General features: G+C 42.8%; 1 protein-coding gene across 1 annotated transcript; it reads left to right on the plus strand.

Moving 5' to 3' along the window:
- Positions 1-13,137: 13,137 nt before the first annotated feature.
- HIGD1C (HIG1 hypoxia inducible domain family member 1C) lies at positions 13,138-27,664 on the plus strand. The gene is made up of 3 exons (XM_021081718.2): positions 13,138-13,246; positions 18,088-18,222; positions 27,502-27,664. Exons 1-3 carry the CDS (start codon positions 13,153-13,155, stop codon positions 27,564-27,566), a joined length of 294 nt encoding a protein of 97 aa, XP_020937377.2. The 5' UTR covers positions 13,138-13,152; the 3' UTR covers positions 27,567-27,664.
- Positions 27,665-27,876: the final 212 nt, after the last annotated feature.

Raw genomic sequence — 27,876 nt, forward strand, 5'->3', positions numbered from 1 at the left:
CCTCAAAAGCAAAAAATTAAAATTAAAATTAAAAAACTACTCAAACTGATCAATGAATTCCACAAAGTAGCAGGATACAAGATTAACATTCAGAAATGCATTGCATTTCTGTAAACTAAAAATTAAATATTACAAAAGGAATATAAAAATAAATACCTTTTAAAATCACACCCCCAAAAAATAAATACCTAGGAATAAACCTGACCAAGGAGGTAAAAGACTTATTATATGTTGAGAATTATAAAACATTAATCAAGGAAATTAAACAGGATTCAAAGAAATGGAAAAATAGTCCATTATCCTGGACTGGAAGAATTAATATTGTTAAAACAGCCATAATGGAGTTCCCATCATGGCTCAGAGGTTAACAAACCTGGCTAGCATTCATGAGGATGTGGGTTGTATCCCTGGCCTCGCTCAGGGGGTTAAGCATCTGGGGTTGCCATGAACTGTGGTATAGGTCGCAGATGCACCTCGGATCCCATGTTGCTGTGGCTCTGGTGTAGGCTGGTGGCTCCAGTTCTGACTGGACCCCTAGCCTAGGAACCTCCATGTGCCACAGGAGCAGCCCTAAAAAAAAAAAAAAAAAAAAAAGCCATACTACCCAAAGCAATCTACAGATTCAATGCAATCCCTATCAAATTACCCATGACATTTTTCACATAACTAGAACAAACAATCCAAAAATTTATATGGAACCACAAAAGACCCAGAATTGCCAAAGCAATCCTGAGGAACAAAAACCAAGCAGGAGGCATAATTCTCCTCCAGATTGCCAGATTTCAGGCAATATTACAAAGCCACAGTCATCAAGACAGGTGGTACTGGTACAAAAACAGACATACAGACCAATGGAACAGAATAGGGGACCCAGAAAGAAACCCAGACACCTATGATTAATTAATCTTCAACAAAGGAGACAAGAATATAAAATGGGAAAAAGTCTCTTCAGCAAGTGATCCTGACAAAACTGGATGGCTGTATGTAAACCAATGAAACTAGGACACACCATTACACCATGCACAAAAATAAACTGTTAAAATGGTTTAAAGACTTAAATGTAAGACATGACACCATAAAACTCCTAGAAGAGAATATAGGCAAAACACTCTCTGACATCAACCATATTTTTTTCTTAGGTCAGTCTCCCAAAGCAACAGAAATAAAAACAAGAATCAATCAATGGGACCTAATCAAACTTAAAAGCTTTTGCACAGGGGAGTTCCCGTCATGGCGCAGTGGTTAACGAATCCGACTAGGAACCATGAGGTTGCGGGTTCGATCCCTGCCCTTGCTCAGTGTAGCCGTGAGCTGTGGTGTAGGTCGCAGACGCGGCTCAGATCCTGCATTACTGCAGCTCTGGTGTAGGCTGGCGGCCGCAGATCCAATTGGACCCCTAGCCTGGGAATCTCCATGTGCCGAGGGAGCAGCCCAAGAAATGGCAAAGAGACAAAAAAAAAAAAAAAAAAAAAAAAAAAAAGCTTTTACACAGCAAAGGAAACCATCAAAAAAAAAAAAAAAAAAAAAAAAGACAACCTACAGAATGGGAGAAATAGTTTCAAATGATGCAACTGACCAGGCTAATCTCCAAAATGTACAAACAACTCAACAGCAAAAAACCAAACAACCCAATTGAAAAATGGCAGAAGACCTGAATAGACATTTCACCAAAGAAGACATACGGATGGCCAACATGTACATGAAAAAAAAAAAAGCTCAACATCACTGATTATCAGGAAAATGCAAATCAAAACTCAATGAGGTACCACCTCACACCGGTCAGAATGGCCATCATTAACAAGTCAACAAAAATAACAAATGCTGGAGAGGGTGTGGAGAAAAGGGAACCCTCTTGCACTGTTGCAGGGAATGTAAATTGGTACAACCACTATGGAAAACAGAATGGAGGTACCTCAGAAAACTAAATACAGAACTACCATATGACCCAGCAATCCCATTCCTGGGCATATATCCAGACAAAACTTTCACTGAAAAAGATACATGCATCCCTATGTCCACTGCCAACACTCTTCACAATAGCCAAGACGTGGAAACAACCTAAATGTCCAATGACAGATAAATGGATTAAGAAGATGTGGTACATATACACAATGGAATACCAACCATTAAAAAGAACAAAATTATGCCATTTGCAGCAACATGGATGGCACTAGAGACTCTCATACTAAGTGAAGTAAGTCAGAAGGAGAAAGACAAATACCATATGATATCACTTATATCTGGAACCTAATATATGGCACAAATGGACCTTTCCACAGAAAAGAAACAAATTCATGGACTTGGAGAACAGACTTGTGGTTGCCAAGGGGGAGTGGGAGGAAGTGGGATGGGACAGGGAGTCTGGGGTTAGTGGAAACAAACTACTACATTTGGAGTGGATAAGCAATGAGATCCTGCTGTATAGCACAGGGAACAATACCTAATCACTTGTGATGGAACATGATGGAGGATAATGTGGAAAAAAAGAATGTGTGTGTATATATATATATATATGTATATATATGTATAAATGGGTCACTTGGCTATACAGAAGAAATTGACAGAACATTGTAAGCTACTATAATAATTTTTTAATTTTTTAATTACAAAGATATCTACTCACCATAAGACTGAATTTAAGCTGGTCAACTCTGCATTGAAGGCCATCTGTCAACTGACACCTCAATGCTTCCCAGCTTTGTGGTTCAGTGAAAAAAATCGGGGGATTTGAAGTCCAAGTATTTGAGTCCAAATCTCATTCTTTATTCATCTAATAAATTTATTAATATTATAAATAATATTCATCTCATCTAATACTTTATTCACTTGATGCAAGAGTGTAATAGGGAAGAACACTCCTTTCCTTTTCCTTTAAACTTTGTCCTCTGTCACTTGTGCCTCGTCATCCTGGCTCTGTACCTTTTGCAAAATGATGATCCTTTTCCTTTAAACTTTGTCCTCTGCTCCTTTTCCTTTAAATTTTGTCCTCTGTCACTTGTGCCTAGTCATCCTGGCTCTGCACCTTTTGCAAAAGGAAGATCTGTGTAGCCTGAAATATACAGGATAACCTATTCTTAAGGTTGTGACCTTTAAGAGTATTACATTTTTAGATAAAAGGTTGCAAAACAAGAAGTTCCCTGTTGTGGCTCAGCAGCAACCAGCCAGAATGTTATCCATGAGGATTCGGGTTCAATCCCTGGCCTGGCTCAGTGGATTAAGGATCTAGTGTTGCCAAGGGGTGTGGTGTAGGTTGCAGATGCGGTTTGGATCCTGCTTTGCTGTGACCAGCAGCTGTAGCTCTGATGTGACCTTTAGCCCGGGAACTTCTATATGCTGCAGGTGCGGCCCTAAAAAGCAAAAAAAAAAAAAAAAAAAAAAAAAAAATCACAAAACATAGAATAACTTCTATTTGGCTGGAGGTTTACAGTAACATTGTAACCTGACTGTGACCTGACCTACATGGACAGGTTCAAGAACAAAAGCTTTGACACCAAGAAATCTGCAATAACTAACCAGGACCCTCCCTCACCCTGCCTTTAAAAAGGCTTTGTTGAAAGCCTTCAGAGAGTCTGGGGCTTTTGGAGGGGTTTGTGTGTTTGTTTTTTGTTGTTTTTGTCTTTTTAGGGCCCCACCCAGGGCATATGGAAGTTCCCAGGCTAGGGGTCAAATTGGAGCTGTAGCTGCCAGCCTATAACACAGCCATAGCAACACAGGATCCGACCCACATCTGCGATTTACACCACAGCCCATGGCAATGCCAGATCCTTAACCCACTGAGTGAGGCCAGGGATCGAACCTTCATCCTCGTGGATCCTAGTCAGATTCGTTTCCACTGAGCCATGACAGGAACTCCTCGGGGCTTTTTTGGATAAGAGCAACTTGTCTCTTTGCACGGCCTTGCAATAAACTTTGTCTGCTCCAAACCATGTGTCAGACACATAGATTTGGGTTTGGTAACAAGAGGATAACACCACCTACAGCTCCTAGGATTTTTGTGAGGATGAAATGAAATATAAAAGAGTGAGCGCACTGGAACTGCTCCACGCGGTCTCTCACTCTGGTCAAGGCTTCATCTCCTCCAGCATTTGTGACAAGAACAGAAGGGAGTGTATTTTTCAGAGTTCCTGTTGTGGTGAAGTGGAAACAAATCCGACTAGGAACCATGAGGTTGCAGGTTCCATCCCTGGCCTCGATCCGTGGGTTAAGGATCCGCCAATGCCATGAGCTGTGGTGTAGGTTGCAGACACGGCTCGGATCTGGTGTTGCTGTGGCTGTGGTGTAGGCCGGCAGCTACAGCTCCAATTCGACCCCTAGCCTGGGAACCTCCATATACTGCAGGTGCAGCCCAAGAAAGATTTAAAAAAAAGAAAAAGAATGAAGTGTATTTTTCTATCAGAAAATATATTTTACTTCTCTAAATATCATCCTGCAATCCCAATTAACTGGATTATTATACACTAATATTTTCTGAAGATTTAAAAAGAAATTGTCTATATCAAATAACTCAGCAAAGCTCTCATTTATGTACCTGACAATAAAAACTTGGCACCAATGAGAGACACTTGCTTCAGCTGCTGCAAATATCTTCCACATGGAGTGTTATGGACATAGATGTGATTTTCTGAGTCCCTCTAATCTTGGCTCCAATTTTACCTGTCTAAGCTAAGCAGGTAGTATTAAAACTGTAAAAAGAAAAAAGAAAAAACTTGTAAAAAGAGTGGCACTCCGTTCAAATTCTATCTCACCTCTCAGGTTATGGGAACAGATTATAACTAATCCCAGAGGAAGAGTTTTTTTCAATTTTATTGTCCACCAATAACAAAAATCTAAAAACTTTCTTTTTGAAAAACCAATGGATAAAATAAACATTTATTTATAAATATAAATTATGCCATATGACAAATTGCTTGGCAATGCATATAACTTCATCTGCCCAAATATTCAAAGTGGGAGAAGGCACTGGAGAAAGTGGGCATTATTAATAAATTGTTCACCTGTCAGCCTGCATCTTTGCTATCATGCTTTTTATTTTCTTCCCCTCATATTTTTGGGTAGGGCCCTTCTGAGTAAAATTTTTTCAGATTAATTATTACTACTATTCATGATTTTTATCAAGGCAGCATCTCAAACATATAAACACAATACAAGGCCATGTTGATAAAAAAATATAAAGCTACCTTCTCAAACCTTTTCCATAGGAACCAAGAAAAATAACTGCATCATTCAGTTCTCTTGTGTGTGTGTGTGTCTTTTTTTAGGGTCATACCCATGGCATATGGAAGTTCTGAGGCTAGGGGTCAAATCGGAGCTACAGCTGCCACAGACACAGCAACACAGGATCTGAGTGGCATCTGCAACCTACACCTCAGTTCACAGCAACGCCAGATCCTTAACCCACTGAGCGAGGCCAGGGATCGAACCCTCATTCTCATGAATACGAGTCGGATTTGTTACTGCTGAGCTACAACAGGAACTCCTGCATCGTTATTTTAACTTTAATTTGTTTCTTTGAAAGATAAAAGTTAGTACATGGTACATAGGCCTCTATTTTTTGCCACTCAGAAAACTTTTTCGTGAAAGGCCAGACAGTAGATATTTTCAACTTTGGGTGCAGCTGGATTGGACCTTTGGTTGACCTCCGCACCATCAAATTGTATTCCTTGCAATCCAAAGACTAAAATTTTATAACGTAACATTTGGCTTCTGTTCACACAGTACCTTCATGACAGGTATGTATGAAAACGTAAGAAGTAGGGGCTAATACCAATTCTTAATTTTTACAGGATCCTAAGAGATTCCTTGATGGTCTGATGAAAGACACAGATCCTCTCCTTACAAAAAAAAAAAAGCTCCTACAAATAAGCATAGCATTTCTAGAAGAAAATAGACATGCCAAACACCTATGCAGGCATATTGTCATCACCTCCAAAGAGTCAATTTTAAACTCAAGTCTCGTTCTTGAGACCCAGCTTCCCAGCCTTTCACCTCTCCCAGTATACCTGTTCTTCAATTTAGAGACCTCAAATGTGTGTCTTGGGCGACCCACTGACACTGACTCCCTTTTATTTATGTACTTTTTTTTTTTTTTTGTCTTTTGTCTTTTTAGGGCCACACCTGCAGCATATGGAGGTTCCCAGGCAAGGGGTCCAATCGGAGCTGTAGCTGGTCTACACCAGAGCCACAACGCCAGATCCGAGCTGCGTCTGCAACCTACACCACAGCTCATGGCAACGCCGGATCCTAACCCCCTGAGCGAGGCCAGGGATCGAACCTGCGTCCTCATGGATATTAGTCAGGTTCATTAACTGCTGAGCCATGATGGGAACTCCTTGACTCCCTTCTTTAACCAGGCTGGACTGCAGGGTATATCAATTCACCACCGCTCTCCCATCCATGCCTCCTTTTCCTATGGCCATAAAAATCGACCAGTATCTGACCGTGATTCTTCTTTACTTCTAATTGGCTTCTTATTCTGTGTTGTTTTTCATCTCAGTAAACAGCAAAACCACTTTTTGTCACTGTCACTCGAGCCAGGAACCAAGACATCTTCCTAGCGCTCTCTCACCTCCCGCAACCAGACCCCGACTCTTCCTTCCTTCCTCCATTGCTGTGCACACACCACTCCTTAATGCAATTATGTCACCTCGGTCCTACCCCCTCCAATCTGTCCTCTGTGCTGCTCCCAGAAGCTAAATAAAAAAATCACTTCCTTGGGAGTTCCCTTCATGGTGCAGTGGAAACGAATCCAACTAGGAACTATGAGGTTGCAGGTTCGATCCCTGGCCTCACTCAGTGGGTTAAGGATCCGGCGTTGCCATGAGCTGTGGTGGAGGTCGAAGATACAGCTTGGATCTGGAGTTGTGGCTCTGGCGTAGGCCGGCAGCAACAGCTCCAATTCGACCCCTAGTCTGGGAACTTCCATAGGCTGTAGGTGCAGTCCTAAAAAGATAAAAGACAGAAAGAAAAAAATAATCACATCCTGCCTGAAATCCTTTGATGGCTTCTCAAGGATTTCAGATGAAAGTTCAAAAGCCTTAGCTTAAAATGCAAGGCTCTGGCCCTGCCGGCCCTACAACTCCATCCTCTACAGGCCGCTTCCGTCCTATTCGACATGTTTAGCCGTTTGGGCTGTTTGCCTCTGTGTCTTTCCACCAGCTGTGCCCTTTTCCTGAAATACCCCTACCCTCTCTTCATCTAAAATGCACCAGTTCTCTAAAACATCCCATAAGTCGCTTTCTCCAAAAAGAATATTCTTAACTCTCCAGTTTGATGTTTAGGTCCTTTATCTCTGTTCCTATAAGAATATGCCTCCTCCTCCCACCATCTCAGTGGGTCCTCACATAAGGCTTCATCCACCTCAGCAACCTGACGCCAAGCTTCTAGAGCACAAGGCAATCGTCTTAACTCATCTGCATATCTGCAGCAGACAACACGAATCTTCCTTTTTTTTGCTTTTTAGGGCCGCACCCGCAGCATATAGAAGTTACCAGGCTAAGGGTCGAATTGGAGCTACAGCTGCCAGCCTACGCCTAAGCCACAGCAACGCCAGATCCAAGCCTCATCTGTGACCTATACCACAGCTCATGGCAACAGTGGACCCTTAACCCACTGAGGGAGGCCAGGGGTCAAACCCACATCCTCATGGAGACTAGTCGGATTCATATCCCTACAACGGGAACTCCCAACTAATCTTTCTTAAATGAACAAATGATCCCAGCTGTTTGCTTCCTCTGTGGGTGCTCGCAGGAGAAAGGACAAAACCTGAGTTAGACTTTCAGTGCTGCCCAGGAACTATGCAATGCACCCCCACCTGCCACACAGGCCAAAGTTTCACCACACTCATTTCCACACTGGCCCTCCCCACAGATGATTTCACTACTCACTCACAGAAGGAAGAAAAAAAAAAAAAAAAGAGCCATTGAGTGGGATTGGAAATTTAAGAACCTCACAGACTCCCCTTCTGACCTGAGGATGAGGGCTTCTCCCAGGTGCTGCAAAGGCCAGTCTTGGGCTCCATTTTTCCTTTCTTCCAGTTTTATTGAGATATAACTAACACATAGCACTGTATACGTTTATGGCATACAGCCCAAAAAAATAAAAGACAAAAGACCAAAAGAAAAAAAAAGAAAAAAAAAAAAAAAAGCCCAGGTCCAAGTTGTTAAATCCAGTGCTGGTTCGAGGAGAAATTTCCTTACACCCAGAACTGGTCCCATCCTGAGCTGACTGCTCCTGCCTGGGGAGACCACCTGCTTCCATCCCTGCAAGGCAAGACCACTGGGTCTATCCCAGCACTGCTGCAGCACCTTCCAGCCAGAACAACCTCCTGCCAGACCACCTGCCTCCATCCTTGCTTGATGAAGCCCACTGGCTCTATCCCAGCGCCACCACGCTGCTTCTCGGCCAGCACCTTCAAATTCTTGCTGTGAGTAGGCAAGGACCGAGGGAGAGAGAGTGCAGAGCAGAAGAACCTGACAGAACCATAAAAGATCTAGAACCATAACAGACCCAAAGCAATCCTCAGGAAAAAGGGGAAAAAAATAAAGCAGGAGGCACAACTCTCCCAGACTTCAGACAATATTACAAAACCAGAGTAATCAAGACAGTGTGGAACTGGTACAAAAAAACAGATATATGGATCAATGGAACTGACTCGAGAGCCCAGAAATAAATTCAGACACCTATGGTCAATTCATCTTCAACAAAGGAGGCAAGAATATAAAATGGGGAAAAGACAATCACTTCAGCAAGTGGTACTGGCAAAACTGGACAGCTGCATGTAAATCAATGAAACTAGAACACACTCTCACACCATTCAGAAAAATAAACTCAAAATGGCTTAAAGACTTAAACATAAGACATGACATGACGCCATCAAACTCCTAGAGGAGAATGGAGGCAACACATGTTCTAACATAAACCATTCAAATGTTTCCTTAAGTCAATCTCCCAAGGCAATAGAAATAAAGACAAAAATAAACGAGTGAGACCTAATCAAACTTACAAGCTTTTGCACAGCAAATGAAACCATCAAGAAAATGAAAAGACAACCTAGGAAATGGGAGAATATATTTGCAAATGATGCAACAGACAAGGGCTTAATTCCTGAAATACACAAATGACTGGTACAACTCAACACAAAAAAGCCCAAACAACCCAACTGAAAAATGGGCAGAAGACGTAAATAGACATCTCTCCAAAGAAGACAGGCGTTCCCATTGTAGCTCAGCAGTAACAAACCTGACTGGCATCCATAAGGATGTGGGTTCGATCCCTGGCCTCGCTCGGTGGATTAAGGATTCGGTGTTGCCGTGAGCTGTGGAATAGGTCACAGATGTGGCTCGGATTCTGTGTGGCTGTGGCGAAGGCCAGTGGCCACAGCTCCAATTCCACCCCTAGCCTGGGAACCTCCATATGCTGTGGGTGCAGTCCTGAAAAAAAAAAAAAAAATCTCCTCACAAAGTACTGATTAATCACAGTAACTTTACAGTGGAGAAACTGGGAGACAAAACCTTAATCGAAGTAATCAAAGCAGTGGTGTGCCACAGCCAACTTTGCATCAACTCAGAGGGGGCACAGGTCTTTCCAGTTTTATGCTCAGTGATGAGACAACAGTAGCTTGAAACTGACCATGGTGGGAGTATTTACACCCTAGAAACCAACAAATGTTACAAATCAGGCCTTTTCTCCCCCAAGGGGAAAAAAAACCCATCTATCAGCAGAATACTGGATAAAAAAGTCACCTCCACCAGACAAGTTGACCTTAGGCGCCTCCTGACACTATACACCAAGAAGAACCCAACATCACTTTTGTGTATTCTGCCAAAAACACATAAACTCAATCTAATGTTAAGAAAGCATCAGAAGAAAAAAAAAACAACAACAACAACAAAAAAAAACACCTACATTGAGAGACATCCAACAAAAGAACTGGCTTGCATTGGCAAACTATCAGGGTCATGAAAAAACAAAAGAGCCTGTGATGGTAAATTCTCGTTGTCAGCTTAGCTGGGCTACAGTTTACCAGCCCAGATGGATGGTAAAAACATTATTTCTGGATACTGACAGGAACACCATTGCCAGCTTGCAGATCCTGGGACTTTGCAGCCAATTCCTATAGTAAATCTCCTACATATGTATAAATGCATATCTCTTACTCCTCCTTTCTCTGAAGAACCTTGAATAATACAGATTAAGAAAATGTTCTAGATTAGAATTAAAGAGGACTAAAAAGAGACTTGACAACCAAATGCAATATGCATCTTAGACCAGAAGTTTGTTTTTTTTTTTGGCTACTAAGTATTACTGGGACTGACACAGGCCAGGACCTGGAGCCCTGTCTGCAGAGACTACAATGCTTACACCTAGACAAACATCTCCTGGAACAAAATACAAAGAAACTATAAGGGGCTAAAAATAACTCTGGACATGCACAGTTGGGGCAAATTATGAGCAAGAAAATACAAAAACACTAAAACTCAAATGCCACTTCTGAAGAGCCCAGGGCAAAAGCAGGGTACTACTGCATGCTCCCTGCACACACCACCAAAGGGGTGGACAGACAACCAAAGTCACCCCTCTGGCCCTACCCCGTGGTCCCACTGCTACCCTCCTCCCATGTAAGGAACCAGCTCACTCCCCTCCCTAACCTGCCCCCCAGTCATCGGGTAAGCAAGGAAAACTGTTGTTTGTTTCACTAACCTCCTACTGCAGCAGGGGCCCCAATTAAAGCCCTGCCTGAATTTTCCTATATGGCCTCTTATCAATTTCCACTGAGTAAGAAGGCCAAGAGGAGCTCCCCGCTGTGGGGCCGTGAGATGAGAATCCAGCTGCAGCGGCTCAGGTAGCTGCAAGAGACACAGGTTCCATCCCCAGGCCCGCAGTGGGTTAAATGTAAACGGAGTTGGCCCAGCTGCAGCTTAGGTAACAGCTGGTGCTGGGATTCAATCCCTGACCCAGGAACGTCCATTTGCCATTGATGTGGCCATTAAAACAAAAAGACTATAATTTTAAAAAATCTAATAAAGGCAGCCAAGAGCCCTGGATGGTAACAGTGCAACTAGTGAAATATGAATAGAATTTTAAATTATAGTAATATAACAATGTTAATTTCCTGATTTTGCTCACTTCACTGTGGTTATGTAAGAGAACGCCCCAAATGCACACAAAGTTCAAAGGGGTACAGGCGCTTCAGTAGGCAGCTTTCTCTCAGGTGGTTCAGAGGAAGGAAGGAATCATATCTAGAGAAATATGATAAAGCAAATGTGGCTAAATGTTCACAGAGTGGGAGCTGAGTATCAGATACACAAGTCTTTGTATCATTATGGGAACTCATGCAAATCTAAAATTATTTAAAAATTAAAAGTTATACAACAAAAGCATGAACGCTACCTGGTCCTCGGCTCTCATCCTGAGGTCTTTCGGGCTGCAGTCAGAAGGAGGCGGTGAGTCAGAACTTCTCTGTGGCCTTAAGAGGCCCAGACTGCAGCACAGGTATCACCCAGCACCCACCGCCCCTGAAAGCCAAATGAGCTTCAGGCTCCGCGCTCAGCATCCCGGAGCCGCCCATCCAGCCCTTGGATTGGCCGCGGACCCAGTGACATCACGGCCTTCCCTGCAGCCCACGCAGGCAGCTGGAGGCTCCATAGATAGGGGCCACAGGTGCGACTGCCTCAATGCCAGGTGACCCGGGGAAGGCTAACCCAGGATCCAGGCCACAGGGGGCGCCCCTCTGGCAAGCGCATAGTCCTAAAAGACAACAAGAATCTTGGCCTCAGAAGGCTAACCTCCACTCCCACCTATAAATCCAGTGTTGTAACCCCACAACTGCTTTCCCTTCGGTTTCCAGCCCTAGATTTGGGTAGTGGGACTCAGAGCCTCAGAGGGAAGTTGGGAGCTCACCTGTGAAGGCAGAAGGAAAGGCATCTTCAAAAGCCCTAATGTTTCCTTCAATGTTCTCTTCGAAAGCCTATTATTAGTGGGTCAGGCTCTGCTACCAGTGAGTTTCCAGCGGGAGCTATGGAAACCTTGACCAATACCAGCTGGCCATCCCCCTTTTGGGGGGAGGGGAGGTTCTGGGCTTTGACATCATCAGTTGGTTGGAGTTGCACGTAAATGTGTCCTGGCTTTTTGAAGCCTGTTTCAGATCTACTGCTCCTGCTCAAGGAACACCAGGAGACGGACAGCAGGTGCGCCAAAGGTATTGTGCTTCTGCCACTGAGCAGTTTACATTTTCTGCGGAAAGCTGACTGATAGGATGAAGCCTTCGCATTTGGTTTGAAGGTTGAAAATAGGGGGTTGCATGGATAACAGATCAGGGTGCTGCCAAACCGTGATGATTGTGATGATAGCTGCTCTTGCTAGTTTGCTTATTCATCCTGCGTAGACAAGGAAGATTATTTCCATTGTCCACCATAGCACCTGGGATATGGCAGGCACCTGGTAAATATCTCAATGACTGTAATAAGCTACACATTCTGCAGAAGAGGAGTGATCATTCTTCCATCACTTGTAAATCTAGAGGTATTTAGGCCTATGCTGGCAATGCCATCATTCTTTTAAAATGATACTTTGTGACAGAAACTCCGCATTCTGTTTTGTGGAAGTGCTGAAGTTCCCAATGCTTTCAAATGCTGAAGCGTGAAAGGTACTTAAGACCTGTGTTTTCACTCTGCCTTCTTGGAATCCTATGATCATTAATTACCTCTGTGTATTTTTCTTTCCTCCCCCCCCTAAACAAAATGAAAGGATTCCACAATTTAAAGGATGAAGGGAAGATAACTGTTTACTTCAATTGAGCAGATAAGCATGTCAAGCAAATGAAGACGGAAAAACACATAATCAAGTGTGTGGTGGGGGAGTTCCCACTGTGGCACAGCAGCTTAGGATCCCAAGTTGACTCTGAGGCAGTAGGGTTCCATCCCAGGCCCGGCTCAGTGGGTTAAGGATCCTACATTGCCCAGATCTGGCCTAGGACACAGCTGCCTCTTGGATTCCATCCCTAGCCGGGGAACTTCCAGATGCCCCGGGTGGGGCCAAAAAAAGGAAAAAAAAAAAAAAAGAGTATAAGGGGGAAAAAAGAGTATATTGGGAAACATTGTATTTAATTATTCATAGCAATCATATTTATCCTGTACTGTTACTAGAGAGAAAATAATGTCTTCAAATAACCAGTGGTCGGCAGATGAGGATGAAGGCCAGTTATCTCGATTGATCAGGAAATCTAGAGACTCCCCCTTTGTCCCTGTAGGTAAGTACAAGCTTTGACTGATACTGAAAACCTTTTATCATAATACAATAATGCCTTACCCAGTATCTTTGAGTAGTGAAATTGTTATAAGATAATTGAGGCTAATCCCTTCCATGCGTGAGTATGAGTTAAGTTTTCAACAGTTTCTAGTATATAGTAAATCCTCAATAAATACTAGCTATTATTATTATTATTATTATGCATCAAATTTTAACTCTGTTTAATCCATTTTCATTAGAGGTCTATCTAAGATTACTAGTTCCCAGCCAATCTACATGGAATTGACTGAATGGACCATGACTTTTCTGCGAAGACTCAGAATCAGTAGCAGCAGCAACAGTTGATTATACTGAGTCTGTTAGGGACGACTGAGATGTATTCACATGGTCCTCAACTTATGACTTTTCGACTTTAAGATGATGAGAAAGCAATACGCATTCAGCAAAAACCATACTTTGAATTTTGATCTTTTTCTGGGCTAGCCACACACACAGTACCATATTATCTTATGATGCTGGGCAGCAGCAGCTCCCAGTCAGCCTCGCCATCATGAAGGCAAACCACCAGTACAATTACAACCACTATGTAGCCATATACCCATTCTGTTTTTCACTTTCAGTACAATATTCAGTAAATTACATGAGATATTCAATGCTACATTATAAAATGGGCTTTGCGTCAGATGACTTTGCCCAAATACAGGCTAATGTAAAATATTCTAAGTATGTTTAAAGAAAGCTATGATATTCAGTAGGTTAGGTGTATTAAGTGAATTTTCTTTTTTTTTTTTTTATGTCTTTTTAGGGCTTCACCCACAGCATATAGACGCTCCCAGGCTAGGGGTCAAATAGGAGCTACAGATGCCAGCCTACACCACAGCCACAGCAATGCCAGATCCGAGCCATGTCTGCAACCTACATCACAGCTCACGACAGTGCCAAATCCTTGACCCACTGAGTGAGGCCAAGGATGGAACCCACATCCTCATGGATACTAGTTGGATTAGTTTCCACTGAGCCACAAGGAGAACTCCAAATGAATTTTTGATGTAAAATGCTTTCAACTTACAATGGGTTTATCAAGATGTAGCCCCACTATGAGTTAAGATCTATATGTCTCTTTGTCCTTTAATCAACTCCAATGTAAATTTTGTGTCCACTGTATATATATTTTTCTTTCTTCTATTACTGTTGGGTACCATCAAAAACTTCTGCTTCTAATGTTCTGTGGTACCAGTAGCTAGACATCCAAGCTTAAGAGAATTGAGTCAATTCAGAGTAAAGAAGCTCTGAATGAAAGCCTTAGCCTGGAGTTCCCATTGTGGCTCAGTGGAAACGAACACAACTAGTATCCATGAGGATACGGGTTTGATCCCTGGCCTCATTCAGTGGGTTAAGTATCTGGCGTTGCCGTGAGCTATGGTGTAGGTTGCAGATGCAGTTTGGATCCCACACTGCTATGGCTGTGGTGTATGCCAGCAGCTTTAGTTCTGATTCCACCCCTAGCCCGGGAATTTCCATGTGCTTCAGGCGTGGCACTAAAAAAGGCAAAAGAGAAAGCATTAGCCTACTGTACACTTGAGAACATGAAGTTCGTGCTTTGTGGCTTTTTGCTGGCTTCCTGATGTGTTCCGGATGCTGAGGTTAATAGTTAAGTAAACTCCAGATTTACTTATTTATTTTTACTTTTATTTATCTATTTTTTTTGTCTTTTCAAGGGCTGCACCTGTGGCATATGGAGGTTCCTAGGCTAGGGGTCTAATTGGAGCTGGAGCTGCTGGCCTATACCAGAGCCACAGCAATGCCAGATCTAAGTCATGTCTGCGACCTACACCACAGTTCACGGCAATGCCGGATCCTTAACCCACTGAGCAAGGGCAGGGATTGAACCCACAACCTCTTGGTTCCTAATTGGATTCATTAACCACTGAGCCACAACAGGAACTCCAACTCCAGATTTTAAAAGCGTTATTTTAATTAGATATGGAGTGTTAGCCTCTTTATCCTTTCCCAACACATCATGTTTACGTTTTCCACAAATACTGTTATATATACGGACTTTAAAACACACACACACACACACACACACACACACACACACACACACACACACACATCTAAGCACCAATATTATGTTTTAAAATCTATCCTTTCTCTTCCTTCTCCTTTGGATGCTTAAGCTGCCCTAAGCATTATTATTATTATTATTTTTTTTTTTTTTGGCTGCACCCACAGCATGTTCCAGGTCAGGGATCAAACCTGAACTATGGCAGCAACCCCAACTGCTACAGTGACACCATCAGATCCTTAGCCCACTGTGCCACAAGGGAACTCCCTGCCCTAAACATGTATACTTCATGTTTATTTATACTTCATGCCCTAAACTGTATACTTCAGCCAGGCCTCTTTCCTTGTGTTTGTCTGGAAACCATTAAAATAATATTTCAATTAGATGTACATATGTTTGTGATTAATTCTACAAGACCTTCTAAATAAATATGTCATGTCTCTGTTAAATGTCACTGCAAATCTAGCAATTTTCTAAGTGTCATTATTCACATATTGAAAAGAATCAAAATTTTACTTTATAATAATATTCTGTTTAGAAGTTTCACTTCATTTGATTAAGGCCTGTAATAGCCCAAGAAAAGAAAGCAAATCATTTTTTAGTGATTTATTCATCTTCTTTAGCATTTTTAACTAGAAAATCAATTCAAGAACTCAGTGCCACTAGAACAGATTATTATACGGGACAGAAATTAATCACTGTGCCTGCTGTAATTAAGTTGTTTTTCCAGAGACATTTAGGGTGATTAAAGTAGAGAGATAAAAGTGTTCCTAGCTAAATTCAATTATACACAAACTACAAAGACAGTGAATGGGAAACAGTAAAGGTTCTGACTTTAATCTCTAAAAGAAACAAACCAAATTTCAGTAAGCACAGAGCCTTGATTTGATAAGAGGGTCAAGTTTTGTTGGGGTGGGAAGAAACACCCCTACCTGATAGGAAGGCTTACTATATAGATACTGAAATCAAGACAGTGTGGCATTGATGAAAGGATTGACACATAAGTCAATAGGATGGAAGAGAGATCCCCCACGAACAGACCCATACTTTTGTTGTGCAAAAACCTTTTATTCTTATATCAAAATACAGCATTTTTGTCCTTTTTTTTTTTTTTTTCTTTTTAGGGCTGCACCTGCAACATATGGAAGTTCCCGGGTTAGGGGTCAAATTGGAGCTGCAGCTGCCGACCTACACCACAGCCACAGCAACACCAGATCCTTAACCCACTGAGCAAGGCCAGGGATTGAATCCATATCCTCATGGATACTAGTTGGGTTCGTAACTTACTGAGCCACAACAGGGACTCCGTTTTGTTTCTTTGCCTTTTTTTTTTTTTTTTTTTTTTTTGTCTTTTTGTCTTTTTCCTTTCCTAGGGCCGCTTGCCGTGGCATATGGAAGTTCCCAGGCTAGGGGTCCAATCGGAGCTGTAGCTGCCAGCCTACGCCAGAGCCACAGCAACTCAGGATCTGAGCAGTGTCTGCAACCTACACCACAGCTCACAGCAACACTGGATCCTTAACCCACTGAGCAAGGCCAGGGATCGAACCCACAACCTTATGGTTCCTAGTCGGATTCGTTAACCACCGTGCCACAACGGGAACTCCATTTTTTGCTTTTTATGTCCTTGTTGTTTTAAGTCTGTTTTACACCCTTTTCAATGTTATAAATATGCTGTTCTGTTTTCTTATAGATTTTGTTGATTTGTTTTATTTTTACATTTAATTCTGACCCATACACATTTTTTTTTTTGTAGGGCCTGCTGTGAGATACAAATCCAAGTTAGTTCTTTCTACCAATAAATTGTACTAATGGTATTTATTAAATGGTTATTCCCTTATCTGTTGTTTGGTTATTTTGATATGTCATGTATTAAGTTCTCACAGAGTTTCAAATCACTTTCTAGAATTATTCCTGTTTGGCTGATCAGTTTTCTGTTTTAAAGCCAGTTACACAGAATCTTGGTTGTCCTATTTACACCCTGACATATGTAGGGAATAAAGAAATATCTGTATGGGCTTCTGGAATTTTCTGGAATCACAGTTCTTCCCAGAGTCACATACTTTTCGTGCAAATATTCATATCTTTTTATAATTAATTAAAATTTAGTATCTCATTTTCACAGAAGATTAAAGTTTCTTTGACTTTACTAGTTTACTCCTTATTTGATGACAAGTAGAGAGGAATAATGCCAAAAACCCAATAGCTATGGATGCTGAGATGTTGGTTAGTTCACTCACCGGCTAAGTAGCTTGCCCCAAATAAAAGCCTTGCAGTCTATAGATTGGAAACCATGCCTCAGGAAAATTAGTAAGTACTAGATAAGTTACTATACTCTACAATTCAGGTTTTTCCGGGAAAAACTCAAACTTCCAAATACTGAATCTCCACAGGAAGTATTCTTTGGTATCTTGCCAGCTTACCTTCTGGGTCCTTTCTTGGACAGTCTTTTATTCAATTATCTAAGCTCTTGGGGAGTTCCTGTTGTGGTTCAGCAGTTTACGAACCCGACTCACATCCATAAGGACTCGGGTTCGATCCCTGGCCTCACTCAGTGGGTTAAGGATCTGGCGTTGCCGTGAGCTGCGGTGTAGGTTGCAGACACGGCTCGGATCTGGCGTTGCTGTGGCTCTGGTGTGGGCCAGCAGCTACAGCTCCGATTCGATCCCTAGCCTGGGATCCTCCATATGCCACGAGGACAAAAAGATAAAAAATAAAAATAAGCTCTTGGGAATTTTAGCCTGCTATTTATATAATCCCCTCTTTTTAATTCACAGGAATAGCAGGCTTTGTGAGTGTGGTGTCCTATGGGCTCTACAAGTTAAAATACAGAAGAGATCAGAACATGTCCGTTCACCTTATTCACATGAGAGTTGCTGCCCACGGATTTGCTGTAGGAGCTGTGACTCTAGGTAACCAGCTTCATTTGTACCTTGTGTTCAGCGGTCTCTGAGACTACTTTTATTCATTCATTCATTCATTCATTCACTCATATCGGAGGATGAATGTTGGGTCAAGATGCTGTAATGGAGGAGGAATGATAAGAAAGATGGTGATCTCCACTGAGAAAAAAAAACTTGGGGGGGGGGGCCAAAAGAGTTCAGACTTCCAGCTATAAAATAAATAAGTCATGGGGATGTAATATATAGCATGATGACTAGAGTCAGTACCACTGTATTTCATATTTGAAGGTTGCTCGGGAGAAGTATGTGAGAAGAATGCACGTATGTACAACTGAATCACTTCGCGATACCACCTAAAACGAATACAACATTTGTAAAGCAACTTTACCTCAATTTTTTAAAAAAGTGTCTGAGAGTAGGGTTTTTTTTTGGGGGGGGCACACCCCCAGCATGTGGAAGTTCCTGGGCCAGGGATCAAACCCACCCTGCTGTTGTGGCCTGTGCCACACCTATGGCAACGCTGGATCCCTAACCCACTGCATCACAAGGGAAATTCCAAGAGAGTACATTTTTAACGTTCTCATCACAAGAAGAAAAATTCTATAACTACGTATGGTGATAGATGCTAACTAGACTTATTGTGGGGATCATTCCACAAAACACACAAATACAGAATTATTAAGTTGTACACCAGTAATGTTGCCTGTGGACTATGCCTCAATTTTAAAAAAGAAAAACCCAGGAGAGAACTAGCTTATAGTTTCTTTTATCCTCTAGAGCAAGAGGAGCAGTGAATAGTTTGTACCTTATGTAAGTCAGCTAAAAGCAGTGGTTATGGAACTCAGCCTTTACTGCTCAGCTAAGAGCAGTCGTCACAGTTCCCAACCTATTTCAACAGCAAATATAACTATTAAAGTAGTTTAACTGGGAAGAAAACATTTTCAGAGCCCACCAGTCTCAATATACTTGTTTGTCATTTATTCCAAGCTTTGAGCAATAGGCACATTTTTCTGTTAGTCTATAAATGAAGCAGTATTGACACAGACAAATCCAAAGAACAGGTGTAAAATTACCTGGTTAATTCAGGTTATATCATCAGCTAAATCAGGTAGTTCTAACAGGGAGTCGACTTTGGGACCTAAATTATCTAAATATTTTTGTCTACACTGAAACCAAGTCACAGCGTTCTTAGCTCCCCTTGCATGCTATGCAAGGCTGAATCAGTCTAAAAGTAGGTCTAGGATTATCTAGTGATGATGAGGATGGGGCTTGCATAGAGGGAATTATATGGTAATTATCTTATTATTATGAGCGGTGATATTCAAGTCTTAAACAAAATACAAGAAACTTGACTTCAGAATAAGAATCCTCAGAGTTCTCGCCGTGCTGCAGCGGAAACGAATCTGACTAGGAACCATGAGGTTGCAGGTTTGATCCCTGGCCTCACTCAGTGGGTTAAGGATCGGGCATTGCCATGAGCTGTGGTGTAGGTCGCAGACGTGGCTTGGATCCCATGTGGCTCTGGCGTAGGCCGGCGGCTACAGCTCCGATTAGACCCCTAGCCTGGGAACCTCCATATGCCATGGGTGCGGCCCTAAAAAGACAAAAGGCAAAAATAAATAAATAAATAAAATAACAGTCCTCATTTTTGTCCTTCAGCCAACATGTATTGAGCACGTATGTGCAAGGCATGGTGCTGGTCTAGAGATACAGAGATAAGATTCAGTCCCTACCCTCCAAATAGTTTATTTAGTCTCCTAAAGAAAAGAGACCAAGAGCAGAAGACAATAAGAAGTCATGGGTACCACGAGATAGCAGAGGTTGCTATGGAAGCACGACCACGGGGAGGCTTCTCTAAGGAGGCAAACCTGATGATGAGCCAAGTATGTGGAGGAATTACCTAAGCAGAGAAGGCAGTCGGGATTCTAGGCAGAGGCAAAAACAAAGGCACAGAAGCATGGCATGTCAGTGGAACCCTGCATGGCTTGGTATGGTAGGTGAATCAATGAGACTGCAGAACTCCCAGTAGCTACATCTAGTAAGGAATTTATTATACCTGTTTGGATTTCATGTAATTGTGAGGCTCTTGCTTAGGTATCAGGAGCTGGGACCTGAAGTGGGCAGGGCAAGGAGTTAGAAAGCAAAGAAAGATGAAAAATGAGAAAGCAAGAAAGATCTGGAACCCACAAGGATGAGCTGGAACACACAGGATGGCCTGAAACCCTTGTGGATTTCTCACCATCTCTAAGCCTCCACATTTGATGACGGGTGTGGCAGCGACCTGTCCAAGGAGTCAGAGAAGATGAATGAGGCAATTCAGCAGGAGCCATAGTAGCTTCATTGCTGATGGCTGCCCCAGGCCAACAGGTAGGCCAGCAGATAAGCAAAAATCTGCTGCATGAGTGCCTTCCAAGGTGAAAGGAATTTGGCTCTTGCTTCACTTCTGCCTTCTAGATCTCATGCAAAATGTCTCTTCTGCAATTACTCAAGGAATAAAAGGAAAGGAATTCTGGAAAATCTAGTTACAGTTTAGCTAAGGAGACACGATACAAACCCATCACCGTCCATCCCTGGTCAACCAGGCATCCATATGCACCTCTTTTAATACACTTACCTTCAAATAAAGACAATGGCCAAATCAACCATCCCTTGTAAAACCAAAAACATTCTCTCCCCAAGGACGCTATGAAATCCCTTTGTCCATCTTTGGGTGATGTTGATTCATCTCTGAGCTGAGGTGCATTCCCCTTTGATATCCTGTGACTTAAATCCTGAGATGTATAAAGCTAACTACTAACAGTTCTTATATGAGATGGCAGGTAAATGGAAGTGGCAAATAGAACAAAAAAATTGGTAAATGTATACATAAGTGTATTCATATCAAAATAAGGAAGAAATATTCATAACTACCATAGTCTTTTTTTTTTTTTTTTCTTTAATGGATATCCCCAGGCTAGGGGTCAAATCAGAGCTACAGCTGCCAGCTTACACCACAGCCACAGCCACAGCAACTTGGGATCCGAGCAGTGTCTGCAACCTACACCACAGCTCATGGCAACGCTGGATCCTTAACCCACTGAGCAAGGCCAGGGATGGAACCCGCAACCTCATGGTTCCTGGTAGGATTTGCTTCCGCTGTGTCATGATGGGAACTCCTCATAGTCTTTATATCTGCAACCAGTCATATGGGCATAGCCGGTATTATAACTGTTTTTCCACCAGCCATTTCATCCTCACTTTGCCTCCAGCAAGCACCTTGGCTATTCAAGGTTACCTGACTGGTGTATTGATCTAAACCTTCATTCTTAAATGATCTGGGTCACTAACCATCCTTCTTGTGTGGGATATTATTTTCCACCTTCTTTAACCACAGGACATGGGAGTTCTAAGAAATGCCCCAGAAAGTATGCATTCCAGAGACATTCTTCCTTACCCTACCACTGTAGCAATTCAATTTCCCCTTGATAGTCATATTGTACCAATATAATGGACTAATCTGATGTCCTGTGGAATGGAGAAGTGATTGGGATCCCTGCAGACTAGATTGTGCCATAGGGCTGGAGAGTTCACACAGCCCTGAGCTTAAACACTGAAAGTATAGTGCTGGAGTTCCCATTGTGGCTCAGCGGTAATGAACCCGACTAGCATCCATGAGGATGCAGGTTCAATTCCTGGCCTTGCTCAGTGGGTTAAGGATCCTGCGTTGCTGTGGCTGTGGCATAGGCCGGCCGCTGTACCTCTGATTCAACCCCTAGCCTGGGAACTTCCATATTTCGCAGATGCAGCCCTAAAATGTAACACACACACACACAAAACTATAGTGTTGGCCCTGCCAGATGAAAGCAAGCTGCTTCTGATGACCTTTACTAAAAGGTATACAGAAAAAAAAAAAAAAAAAGAGCAATCAACCAGATTAATAGCCGCAAACCAAATAGCAAAAATTGTGTTGATTTGCCCTAGCAGTGAAACCACATCTGTACAGCAGCTGCAATTAGACTGATCATATCTGGTTAAGAAATCCATTATCATTCTCCAAGATCCATCTGTCCTCTGGCCAAAGAGGCAAACTGAATGCAGATGTGGTAGGATTCACCACCCCAGCATCTTTAAAGTCCCTGAGGAAGCCCTAATCTCTATAATCCCTCCGGGAATGCAGCATTGCTCTGATAGGTTACAATGGTTTACATTTGGCTTTCCCTGACACAACAGCTCTCAGTCCACGGGTCAGGGAACCAATGTGAGATTCTGACGGTTGCTGAGCCTGTCTGTTCCAATCACACATTCCAAACTGGGGAAACAACGTTAAGGCAGACTAACAGGGACCCACCAGGCCAGTTGTAAAGCAGACCCACAGCAAAACTCCATTAACCTGACTATCAACTCCTAGTTTGACTCAGAGAACACACTAAGTCTCCAGGCATTAGTATCAATTCAGAACCAACATTTAACAGTGTCCCACAAATGGGATTATTCTCCTTCCCCTTGCACAGGCATCCTGGTGAATAAGCACAAGTTCCTTTGGGGAAGGCTAGGAGGAGGATTTGCATTTTGGGGCTGTGACACAGGGTCTTTCCCCTTCTTCTTCAGGGAATCTGACTCCTCCTTTATTCCAGGGACTTTGGGACTGTGAATTGACCCCAATTTGAAAAATGGTTGAGGGGCCATGGCTCTCTACTGTGACGATTCAAGTCAAATCTGTTGACCAACGCTTAGAGCTTTTCTGCTTCTATGCTGTCCACCACTCTTAACTCTAGGTACACTGTAATCCCTTAGCCAACGCCAGAGATCTTCGTGGCTTAAACTATTCTGATTCCTACTTAGGCTCTCCTGCCCATTACAGTAATCATGCTTTCCTTGTTTTTGCCAGTTAAATGCTGCCACTTGACCCCCTGCCACTCCACTGTCTCAGCTTCCCCACTGAATTCAGGGAGCCCAGAAATTCCTACTGTCTCTTCCCGGTTTATAGAAAATCGTCACCATCGATCCCTTCCAGGATGCCAGGGCTTCCTTCACAAATGTATTTCTCACAGCCCTGCCGAAGGAAGTGGATTAGTCACTCACAGGATTAGTCCCTGTGTATATTTTTTAGGGGGCTGAGGAAGCAGGATAAATCCAATCTACCATTATAATCTCCCTAAGCCTTTGGGTAACTTCCTTTATGGCAAAGTTTCTCAATCTCAGCACTATGGATATTTCGGACTAGATTATTCTTCCTTGTGGAGGACTGTCCTGTGCATACTGAATGTTCAGCTGCATCCCTGGCCTTTAACCACTAGATGCCAGGGTGCCCACCCACCCCCACTGTGACAATCAAAAATGTCTCCAGCCATTGCCAGAGTTCCCTGATGGACGAAACTGCCCCGTTGCTCTCTACCACACAAGTATACCAAGGAATTTCTGTTATTTCACTAGTCTTCATCTAATGGAGACTACTTTTTGGTCCACATGTTGACTGAGATAAGACTGTTTGTATTGGCAAAGGAGTCTCAGTCAAGCAGAGGGGTTCAAGGACCCAGCTTCACTGAAAGCTGCCCACGTGATCCCATGTCAACATTCAGAGTCCCGCACCTTCCAAAGCAACGCCCTAACTTCAACAAAAGACCTGTTGTGGGGTTGGAACTGTAATGTGTGCTGTGATTAGTCACTGACAGGATTAGTCCCTGTGTCCCTTTTTCAAAAATATCAGCCTCATGGCTACAGGAGTTAAGAGTTTCATTTGGGAACATCATAAAGCTTTCAGGTCCCTCACAAGACCTTGAGCTAAGAATTGAAAGCTGTGAGTCCATCATATTGTTTTCCAAAGTTTTCCAGAATACTGAGAAGGAACCAACCTTATTATTATGCTCCTTATACACTTCAATTCCGCTGAATGTTCTGTGGCAGTAAATACTGTATCACCCAAAGCCTTCTTTCTATAGGCACCTGATTCAAGGTTATCTGCAAGGTGATAAGTTTTTATTTATTCATTTATTGCTTTTTAGGGCCACACCCACAGCATATGGAGAGTCCCAGGCTAGAAGTCCAATTGGAGCTGTAGCCACCAGCCTACACTACAGCCATAGCAACACAAGATCTGAGCCACGTCTGCTACCTACACCACAGCTCATAGCAACGCCAGATCCTTGACCCACTGAGCGAGGCCAGGGATCAAACCTGCAACCTCATGGTTCCTAGTCAGATTTGTTTCTGCTGCGCCACGATGGAAAGTCCTTTTTTTAGTAGGGGGGGGATATGTGTTGCTACCACATGCCATGAACTGCTAGCATACTCTTTGCCACTGGGGGGTGGGGGGTGGGAGGGTGGGAATCTAATCAAATCAGAAAACCAATTCCAGATAACCCCGAAGCAATTCAGAGAACTTATCTCAAGGTCATGTTCCTCCATAAGCTTCCAATACCAAATTCTGTATCAGTCAGTTCAGAGAAGCAAAACTACTAGTAGTGTTATATAAAAAGGGATTTATTATAGATATGAGCTTAAGCCATTTGGGTAACTGGTTAAACAGTCCATGTTAGGCTGCTGGCTATGTTTCTAATTCTGGCACCTGAAGTGATGAGCAAGGAAGCGACTGGGAAAGAAAGAGAAAGAATCTGCAAGGCTGAGCTGTGACCCACAAAGGCAGTTGGAAACTTGAATCAGAGTCTTGCTGACCCCAACCTTGATCATGGCATGACCTCTAGGAAGGGCTGGCACCTTCTATCATGAAGCTAATCCATACCTGGCCTAGGAGCCAAAAGATCTAATGGAGGAGATCCAGAAGAAGCTGAAGGATCTGTGGGCCTGACTGCTGCCCAACAACAACGAAGTGAGCCAGCATTGAGACAACACATGCAAGGTGTCACAGCACCCAGGGCTCTGCATCACGCCTTCCAAGTGCAAAAAGACTCTGACGGCTGCCGCTTCAACTTTCACCTTCAAATCTCAAGCAAAATGTCTCCCATGGCCAAGCTAACCCAGAACCACACAGGGAAGGGAACTCTGGAAAAGAGAGTAACACCTTAGCTCAACTGATATTAAAACAACCCCCAATAGGAGTTCCCGTCATGGCGCAGTGGAAACGAATCTGACTAGGAGCCATGAGGTTGCGGGTTCAATCTCTGGCCTCGCTCAGTGGCTAAGGATCATTGCCACGAGCTGTGGTGTAGGTTGCAGACGTGGCTTGGATCTGGCGTTGCTGTGACTGTGGTGTAGGCCAGAAGCTACAGCTCCAATTAGACCCCTAGCCTGGAAACGTCCATATGCCACAGGTGCGGCCCTAAAAGGTCAAAAGACAAACAAAACGGAACAAAACAAAACAAAAAAAACAAAAAACCCAACAGATGTATATGCTTGTTAGCTGAGTAATAACATGAAGTTAGCCAGTGAAGGGTTCAAACAGAGGAGTGACATAGGCAGAATGGCAATTTAGAAAGATGCCTGCTGTATGGAAAGCTAAGAAATAGGCAACATGGAACTGTTTGGGGATACTAAATAGTCACACTACAAAGACAAGGAAAACCATTATCAAATTCAGATCAGTGATTACCTATGAAAAAGAGGGCACATGGTCAAAAAGGGAAAGCTGGGGAGCTCCCAGGATGCCCGTAATAGTCTATTTCTTGACCCACAATTACAGGTGTTCACTCTACAACTATGTTAACCTGGTGATTTAAGTTTTCTGTACTCTTTTCCATGCATCACTGTGAAAAAAAAAATATTAAGAGGGGAAAAAAAGAAAATAATTAGAGGAGTTCCTGTTGTGGTTCAGCAGGTTAAGAACCCAACTAGTATCCATAAGGATGTGGGTTGGATCCCCGGCCTTGCTCAGTGGGTTAAGGATCTGGCATTGCCGTGAGCTGCAGCGTAGGTTGCAGATGCGGCTCAGACCCAGCGTTGCTGTGACTGTGGCGTAGGCTGGCAGCTGTAGCTCTGATTCGACCCCTAACCTGGGAACCTCCCTCCATATGCCGAGAGTGCAGCCTAAAAAAAAAGAAAGAATTGGAGTTCCCATCGTGGTGCAGTGGTTAACGAATCCAACTAGGAACCATGAGGTTGCGGGTTCGGTCCCTGGCCTTGCTCAGTGGGTTAACGATCCGGCGTTGCCGTGAGCTGTGGTGTAGGTTGCAGACGCGGCTCGGATCCAGCGTTGCTGTGGCTCTGGTGTAGGCTGGTGGCTGCAGCTCCGATTCAACCCCTAGCCTGGGAACCTCCATACGCCGTGGGAGCGGCCCAAGAAATAGCAAAAAAAAAAAAAAAAAAAAAGAAAAAGAAAGAATTAAGAAGACTAGGTTTGGTTGGAGGATGAGTGCATATTGCAGAAGAGTCATAGCTAACGCTTAATGAATGCTCATGATGTGTTACTGTGCTTTCTGTATCATTACCTCATTTAGTCCTAATAAATACCTATTTTTGACACCACCTGGTGTAGTGCAGTACAATTAAGATCCATTCACCTTTGCTTTCTTCAGGATACTGAGCACAAGCAGACACTGAATAGATTGCTAGATTGAGGTGCCTATTGTTTTTATCTCAACATCTAGCCACATCTTCCCGTTTTCCTTTTTCACCAATATTTCAAAATCCAGTCTTTAGGGTGGCATAGTAACATCATAAATTCAGATTTATACTGATCTTAAAGGGTTCTCAGTTTTTTGGTTTTTTTTTTTCTTTTCTGGAGTCACTTGTATGATCCAAGCCAAAAATTAGTAAGTTGGAGGGGTTGGTATGTTTTTAAATTGTAGGCAGTTGCCACTGTGGTACAGTGGGTTAAGAATCTGACTTAGCAACTTGGGTCGCTACAGAGGTGCAGGTTCAATCCCCGGCCTGGTGCAGGGGGTTAAGGATCTGGTGTTGCTGTAGCTGTGGTGTTAAATTGCAACTGTAGCTCAGATTCGATCCCTGGCCTGGGAACTTCCATACATCACAGGTGTGGCCAAAAAAAAAAAAAATTTTTTTTTGTAGTTTAGTTTTAGAAAAATACAAGTGGGGAGTTCCCTTTGTGGCTTGGCAGTTAATGAACCCGACTAGTATCCATGAGGATGTGGGTTCGATGCCTGGCCTCTCTCAGTAGGTTAAGGATCCAGCATTGCCATGAGCTGCGGTGTAGGTGGCAGACAAGGCGTGGATCCCACGTTGCTGTAGCTGTGGTGTAGGCCGGCAGCTGTCGCTCCAGTGAGACCCCTAGCCTGGGAACCTCCATGTACCGCCAGTGCAGCCCTAAAAAGACCAAAAAAAAGAAAAGTACAAGTGAAGAAATTTAATGTTTGTTTTCTATGGATACTCTATTGATCAACATCTTTTTGCTTCTAGGTGTTCTCTATTCTATGTATAAGGATTACATTAGACCGCGATTCTTCAATGTGTCCAAAAAATGAAGCTGCAGACAAGAAAGACAAGAAGGCTTTTGAAAACTATTTATTATGAGGAATGACTTTTCAATATATAGTAAATTATATGGCAGAAGTTTCAGCCAGAATTCTCATAGCCTTGTATCGTGAAAGTCTCAATTGTTTAAGTTGATTCCCAAATCCACACTCATAAATAGTTAACCCCAAAATATTCTTGTTGATGTCTTTCAGTATCTAGGACATGACTTTCTTTTAAAATTTTTATTTTCGAGTTAGTGGCAGAAGATAACCTATATTATGCCAAATCAACCTGAAAATGAGAAGTTATATAGTGGCT

Source organism: Sus scrofa, chromosome 5, assembly GCF_054392235.1.
Source record: "Sus scrofa isolate SSC_HxYL_T2T_F1_AM1 chromosome 5, Sscrofa_HxYL_maternal_Yorkshire_Landrace_v2.0, whole genome shotgun sequence".
In the NCBI taxonomy this organism is placed as follows: Eukaryota; Metazoa; Chordata; class Mammalia; order Artiodactyla; family Suidae; genus Sus; species Sus scrofa.